Here is an 8,062-nt window from a genome sequence, read left to right as displayed (position 1 = left end):
AGACACTGGCAACCTTAATTCTTATGGCAGGCTTGGTTAGTGAACAAGACATACTCTGAAGACCAGACAAATGCAAAGGTCTCACAAAATGATTTTTTTTTCATATTTGAATTATATTTTGTGGAGCTCTTCCTCCTTCTCTACGGATTTTCTGTTTCATATTTAATTATGGGAAACAATAAGATTGGTTTCTCAAAGGAAACAGAAAAGAAGAAAGGGAAAAAAGAAAAGAAAAAAGAAAGCCTGGTTTTAAAAAAATGATGATAATCTGTCATTTCAAAAAATAAAAGCTAAACAACAGTGAGAATTATAGACACAGAAATGTTATACTGGAAATGTAAAAATGATGTGACTAACATAAATCTGGAAAATTAGATTGCAAAGGAGGTTTTAGGAGAAGACAGAGCCTATTTCACACCATTCCCCCCATTTAAAGCCCTCCAGTGGATTCCCATTACTCAAGGGTTAAGATCTGAGCTCCTTGTCAAGAAAATGAGTTGTGCACTCACCTCTTCACATTGCTCTCACGCTCGGCCTCCCTGGTCTCTGAGCTCCCGCACTGGGCAGCCCTCTAGTCCTGAGCCAGGCCTGCCCTGCTCTGAGCATGTGTGCTGTCTCTTCCTTCTGCCTGGATGGCTCTGTCCCCAGAGATCCACCTGACTGAATGCTTTGATCATTCAGGTCTCAAGTCAGATATCACTTGCTCAGACAGGCCCTCTCTGACCTGTAACCTGAACCAGCCACCCAGCCCTCCCTAGCCACACACTTTTATTTTCTTCATACATAAAATGTGAAAAGATCTCAGTCATTATGTATTTACTGGATTGTGTGTGTGTATGTGCTTACTGGATTTCTTCCTGCCCCTATCACACACACACACACACACACACACACACACCCCCTCTCCCTTCCCCTCTTCTTTGTCTAGGAAAGAGGACGATTGCCCCCATGTTCCTACCTGAGGATAAGTATCCTTCTGCTTCCTTCCAGCCCTTTCCAGATTTTAACGTACTCTCTTTCCTCACGTGCCTGTGGTGGCTTCCTACCCTTGTTCCATATCTGAATTCACTGAAATGCATTGAGCAGGACATTAGGCTAACTGTGCCCAAGTCCAGGCCCTCCTCCATCACTTACTAGTTATGTAACTCTGGAGAAATTTCTCCTCCAAAATGGAATTATGGTAACCTCCTCCTTGGGAGGAATAAATAAGGAAGTAGTTGGTACTCTGTAAGGCAATGTAGAATTATAAAGTGTTATTAATATTTGCCTAAGCCAGAATGGGGCTGTGTCTGTCTAGGCGGGAATAACATTGAGGACACTGAGAACCCAGAAAGAAGGAAATCCCTAAAATTAGGGTGAGGAGGAGAAGAGTCAGAAAGAACTCTGAAGGTACCATTTGGTCTGGACCTATACAGCCGTTTGCAGGGCTAGCTGCCCAAGATTTGAATCTAGACCCTGGGAGGATGTTAGACAGTGAAGCTTTCTGCTCCAGCCTCTCCCCAAGAACCCCAGTTCTGTCTCAGACTTAAGGTATTTGAGGATGTTTTGTTTCCTATTGCTATGGTTTAAAAAATTAGAACAAATTTTAAAACAACACAAATGTCTTATCTTACAGGTCTAAGGGTCAGAAGTCTGCAATGGGTCTCATTGTACTAATATCAGGGTGCCGGCAGAGATGTGTTCCTTTCTGGAGGTTCCAGGGAGCATGCGTTTCCTTGCCTTTTACAGTTTTTAGAGGATATTCACATTCTGTAGCTTGTGGCACTCCTCTACCATCTTCGGGGCCAGTGATAGCTGCTTAAGTCTCTTTCACATCTCATCCCTCTCTCTCTCTGACCCTACTGCCTCCCCTTCCACTTAGAAGCACACTTCTGGGCCTGGCATGGTGGCTCATGCCTGTAATCCCAGTAGTACCTTGGGAAGTCAAGGCGGGTGGATCACCTGAAGTCAGGAGTTCAAGACCAGACTGACCAACATGGAGAAACCTTATTTCTACTAAAAATACAAAATTAGCTGGACATGGTGGCACATGCCTGTAATCCCAGCTACTTGGGAGGCTGAGGCAGGAGAGTCTCTTAAACCCGGGAAGTGGAGGTTGCAAGATCATGATTATGCTATTGCACTCCAGCCTAGGCAACAAGAATGAAACTCTGGGTGGGGTGGGGGGAAGCACATTTGTGATTGCATGTGCACACCTGGATAATCCAGATAATCACTTCCTATCAAGATCAGCTGATTCGTAACCTTAATTTTTTCTTTTATTTGAAACAGGTCTTGCTCTGTCACCTAGGCTGGAGTGCGGTGGCATGACCATGACTCGCTGCAGCCTAGACCTCCAAGGCTCAAGCAATCCTCCCACCTCAGCCTCCTGAGTAGCTGAGATCACAGGCTTGCACCACCATGCCTGGCTAACTTGATTTTTTTGTAGAGATGGTGTCTTGCCGTGTTGCCCAGGCTGGTCTCAAACTGCTGGTATCAAACAGTCCTCATGCTGGTATCAAACAATCCCAGTCCCAAAGGGCTGGGATTACAGGTATGAACCACCATGCTGGGCTGCAACCTTCATTTGATCTGCAAACTTCATTCCCCTTTGCCATGTAACATAACATTTCAGTTTCCAAGGATTAGGGTATGGACATCTTTGGGAGGGTCGATATTGTGCATACCACAGTGGGAGACAGGACTCTAGAAATAATCTAGTGAGTTCCACTCTTGCAGATCCCCAGCCAGCCCTACCTGACCTCCCAAAACTAGATGAGGTGCACCTGCTTGGTGGTCCTGTGTGGTTACATTCATCACTCATCCCTCTGTGCTGTGCTTGTTTACTTGTCTCTGTCTTTTTCACTCTTAATTGTGTCTGTGTCTTCACTGGAATATAAGCACCACATGGGCAGGATCTTTGTTGGTTTTATTGTTGATTGAAAAGGACATTATATGTAAAGTCTTTGGCTTTTAGTAGTAAAGGTTTTACTAGATTTGTTGAATTAATGACTTTTATCCCCATCATAGCATTGTCTCTAGCACAAAGTAGATGCTTAACAATGTTGTTGCTGCTATTGCTACCGCCACTAACATTTATTGAGCCCTTGCTATGTGCTAGGCACTGTGAAAAAGTCCTTACATACAAAATCTTATTTAATCCACACAATGATCCATGAGGGAGGCGCTAGATTTCCCTATTCCATACAGAAGGAAGCTGAGGTTTAGGGAAGGTAAGTCATTTGCCCAAGATCAAATGGCCTAAGAGAGAGTTGCACTTGGATTTGAAATCATGCCCCTCTGACATTCAAGGCCATGCACCTTTTACTTCTAGTTGCTTTGAGAGATGACATATACCCTCTGGCTTGCGGGCATCACTCTGATATTCTGTGGAATTCCAGGGAAGGCATCCCTACCTCATCCCTGATACTTCTCATTGACAGAGGATATTCCCTGTTTATAAGAATCCACTGTGCAAACAGATAGGGAGGGCATATCCCTCTCCTAGAGAATGGGATTAATCTGTTTGGCATGATTCATTCCATCCCAAATGGGAGTCACTAAGCCAAGGCCTCAGTAGTGACAGTAGATAGTGTTCTAGATCAAGAGCTTAATGTGTGAGGCCTTAGTGATGCCTTGATTCCTACCTTTGCCACCTGGAGTGACATGATCTCCTCAGAAAATTATGGGATTTGAGCTGTGGGTATAGGCAGCAGGCTGTTTGGTATTGTCAATTTAGTACTTACCAGGGCCAACCCTCTGAAACTATCTGGGCCACCTCTCTGTGAGCCAGATTAACCTGGCCACAGAGTATTCACCCAATATATCCAGGAGGGAATCACTATCTTCACTGACTGGTTATAAAAACAAAGGATTTCCTTTGGAAACTTTACTAAAGATGGAGCAGCCAGATGCATGGGGGAAAGCCAATAATGGGTTTGTTCATTTATTCACTCACTCATTCGTTCAACAAATGTTGAGCACTTGTGCCCAGCTCTATGCTAGGGGGCTGCAGATCACCCTGGAGAGCAAGAGCAGTCTGCCAGCAGGGCTGCACTCTACCCTGACACCCAACACCTAGCACGGGAAGTGCATAACAGAGACAGTGATAAGAATTAAAGATACAGAGACTGATTGTAGCTGCAACTACAAGGGAGGTAAGGAAGACCCAGGAGTTGAGCTGGATTGAGCTGCCTAGGGAAATCGCATAAGTGAAAGCAGGAAGGCAGGTGATGAGGGCATGCTCCAAGAACAGTAGGTGGAGCAACAGTTCTGCACTAGAGTGAGGGACAGGAGGACAAGTCACAAGTCCCGTTGATCAAAAGGCATTTGAATTTTACATGATAGTACATGAAGATCCACTGAGACTTTGGTTTTTTTTTTTTTTTTTTGGAGATGGAGTTTCGCTCTTGTTACCCAGGCTGGAGTGCAATGGCACGATCTCGGCTCACCGCAACCTCCGCCTCCTGGGTTCAGGCAATTCTCCTGCCTCAGCCTCCTGAGTAGCTGGGATTACAGGCACGCGCCACCATGCCCAGCTAATTTTTTGTATTTTTAGTAGAGACGGGGTTTCATCATGTTGACCAGGACGGTCTCGATCTCTTGACCTTGTGATCCACCCGCCTCGGCCTCCCAAAGTGCTGGGATTACAGGCTTGAGCCACCGCGCCCGGCCGACTTTGGTTTTTAAAAGCAAAAATTTTAGGCTGGGTACGGTGGCTCATGCCTGTAATCCCAACACTTTGGGAGACTGAGGCAGGCTGATGATCTGAGGTCAGGAGTTCGAGACCAGCCTGGCCAACATGGTGAAACCCCATCTCTACTACAAATACAGAAATTAGCCAGGTGTGGTGGTGGCACCTGTAATCCCAGCTACTTGAGAGGCTGAGGCAGGAGAATTGCTTGAACCCAGGAGGCAGAGGTTGCAGTGAGCCAAGATTGCATCATTGTACTCCAGCCTGTGCAAAAAGAGTGAGACTCTGTCTCAAAAATAATAATAATAAAAACCAAAAATTGTATTGAGGTCTAATTAGATACCACAACATACACCCTTTTAAATCACCCTTCTTGGGGTCAAGCAATTCTCCTGCTTCAGCCTCCCAAGTACCTGGGATTACAGGCATGTGCCACCTTACCTGGCTAATTTTTGCATTTTTAGTAGAGACAGAGTTTCACCATGCTGGCTAGGCTGGTCTCAAACTTCTGACCTCAAGTGAGCCACCTGCCTCAGCCTCCCAAAACGCTGGGGTTACAGGTGTGAGCCACCGCACCCGGAAAGTTTACAATTAAATGATGTTTAGTAAAGTTAGCAAGCTGAGCAACTATTACCATCATCCGGTTTTAGAACATCTCCATCATTCCAGTAGGATCTCTCTTGGATCCGGTTTGAGTGCTGATTCATCAGTTAGAAAATAAATCCCTCATGCCCATTCAGTTAATTTCCATTCCCATTCCCATCCCCAACCCCAGGCAAATTATTTTACTTCCTGTCTGTATAGGTTTACCTTTGTAGGACATTTCATATAAATGGAATTACGCAATATGTGTTTTTTTCATTTCTGGCTTTTTTTCACTTAGCATGGTGTTTTTGAAATTCATCCACATTGTAGCATGAAGTTGTGTTTTATTCCTTTTTATTGCTGAATAGTGTTCAATTGTGTGGCTATATCACATTTTATTTATTCATCAGTTGATAGACATTAAGGTAGTTTCTACTTTTTGCCTATTATGAATAATGCTGCTATAAACATTCTGTGAGTGATTTTGTTCTCTTGGGTAGGTACCCAGGAATGGAATTGAGTTGTATGGTAAATTTATATTTAATTCTTTCAGAGGGCTGTACGTATTTTTAAATTCCCTTTTTAAAAACAGCTTTATTGAGCTACAATTTGCATACCATAGAATTCACCTGTTTTAAGTGTGCAATTCAACGAATTTTAGTCTATTTATAGAGCTGGATAGCCATCACCATGAGCACAATCTAATTTTAGAACATTTCTATCAGTCTAAAAAGAAATTTTGTGTCCACATATCTAATCCCAGACCTCACAACCTCTAATCTTCTTTCCGTCTTTATATATTTTCTTTTTCAAAACATTAATATGAACTGAAACATACAATATGTGGTGTTTTGGGTCTGGTTTCTTTCACTGGGCATATGTTTATAATTAATTCACATTGTACAATGTAGTAGTACTTCACTCCTTTTTATTGTCAAATAATATTTCATTGTATGGATATGCCACGTTTTGTTTATCTGCTCAGTGGTTAATGGATATTTGGGTTGTTTCTGCTTTTTGACTCTTGTGAACAATACTGCTATGGACATTCATGTACAAGTGTTTGTGTGGATGCATGTTTTCATTTCTCTTGCATAGGTACCTAGGAGTGAAATTGCTGTATTATATAACAAGTAAATATTTAACCTTCTAAGGAACTGCTAAACTGTTTTCCAAACTGGCTGCACTATTTATGAGGATTCCAGTTTCTCCCTATTCTCACCAACACTTGTGATTGTCTTTTTTTATTATAGCTATTATAGCGATAATTTTTTATTATCGCTATTATAGCTAGTAGAGGTAAAGTAATATCTCATGTGTGGTTTCTGTTTGCTTGTTTTTTTTTGAGATGAGGTCTTACTCTGTTGTCCAGGCTGGAGTGTAGTGGCATGATCATGGCTCACTGCAGCCCCCAGCACCCAGGCTCAAGTGATTCTCTGCCTCAACCTCCCAAGTCACTGGAACTACAGATATCCCATCACACTCAGCTAAGTTTTAAATTATTTGTAGAGATGGGGTCTTGCTGTGTTGCCCAGGCTGATCTCAAACTCTCGGGCTCAAGTGATCCTCCCACCTTGGCCTCCGAAAGTGCTGAGATTACAGGCATGAGCCACCATGCCTGGCATCTCATGTGGTTTTAATTTGCATTTCCTTAACAACTAATGACATTGAACATATTTAAATGTGCTTATTGGCCATTTGTATATCTGTTTTGGTCAAACGTTTTGCCCATGTTTCAATTGGGTCATTTGTCTTCTTATTGTATTGTAAGGATTCTTTACATATTGGGGGATATTATGAGATACATGATTTACTGTTGTTTTCTCCCAGTCCAAGGCGAATCCTTTCCTTTTCTTAATGGAATCTGTTGAAACATTTTTGAGGAAAGAAAGGATGAAATACAGCCATGCTTCAGAAAGGTATATATATATTCTACCCAGACAGCAGTAGGTAGGATGGATCAAAAGCGACAGAGAACTCTTTTTGAAAGTTGTAATAAAGGAAACAGGAAGAGGCCAAGTTTTTAAAAATTATCCGGGAATCAAAGGGTTATAAGCAGCTATTTATTGAAGCCTGTTTACAGTCCAGTTAACCAGTAAACCAGAATCAGTGAAACTACCCATCTAGGCAAGTGCAAAAAACCTTTCAAAAGGCTTTTCTGGATTTGGAAAGGGAAGGGAGAGTGAGGGAGAAGAGATGAGAGGCTACTCCAGAGCGGCATAAAGAATTTCCAGCCTTGGACGGACAGTTGGGAACGACTTCCAGGGGCTGGCGTTTACAGGCGAGGCGGGAAGCCCCTCAGGCCTTGGATTTTGGCGGGTGAAGGGGCCAGGTTGCTGCCGGAGGTGGGGCGCGTTTCAGTGGCTCTCTTTCAAAAAGCCCAGCAAGATGCCAGACCTGCTCTCAGTCTTTCTCCACCTCCTCCTTCTATTTAAGCTGGTTGCCCCGGTGACCTTCCGCCACCACCGCTATGATGATCTTGTGCGGACACTGTACAAGGTGCAAAACGAATGCCCCAGCGTCACGCGGGTCTACAGCATTGGGCGCAGCGTGGAGGGGAGACACCTATACGTGCTGGAGTTCAGCGACCACCCTGGAATCCACGAGCCCTGTAAGTCCTGAACAGCTCTTGAGGGTGTGTGGGCAGGGCCCTTCCCTTGCAAATCCAGTAATTGGGGTGTTTTCTGGGGAGGTCCGTGGACTCCTCCACCTACAAGGAATTACCACTTTCTCAGCCTGTGCTGTTTCCCTCTTAGCCCTCAAACTGCCACTGCCTCTGGGAGTCACAGCCCTCATTCAGGCTTC

At 43.9% G+C, this 8,062-nt stretch overlaps 1 protein-coding gene across 1 annotated transcript in view; it reads left to right on the top strand.

The window, feature by feature from the left end:
• Positions 1-7,370: 7,370 nt before the first annotated feature.
• The window catches only part of CPN1 (carboxypeptidase N subunit 1), a 41,458-nt gene continuing 40,766 nt past the window's right edge, over positions 7,371-8,062 (top strand). The window contains exon 1 of the mRNA XM_039465236.2: positions 7,371-7,868. Within this exon, the coding sequence (XP_039321170.2) occupies positions 7,646-7,868 (223 nt within the window). The 5' untranslated portion in view covers positions 7,371-7,645. The remainder of the gene's footprint in view (positions 7,869-8,062) is intronic.

Source organism: Saimiri boliviensis, chromosome 12, assembly GCF_048565385.1.
Source record: "Saimiri boliviensis isolate mSaiBol1 chromosome 12, mSaiBol1.pri, whole genome shotgun sequence".
In the NCBI taxonomy this organism is placed as follows: Eukaryota; Metazoa; Chordata; class Mammalia; order Primates; family Cebidae; genus Saimiri; species Saimiri boliviensis.
Note: the sequence above shows the minus strand (reverse complement) of the source record. Positions and strands in the feature narration are given on the sequence as shown.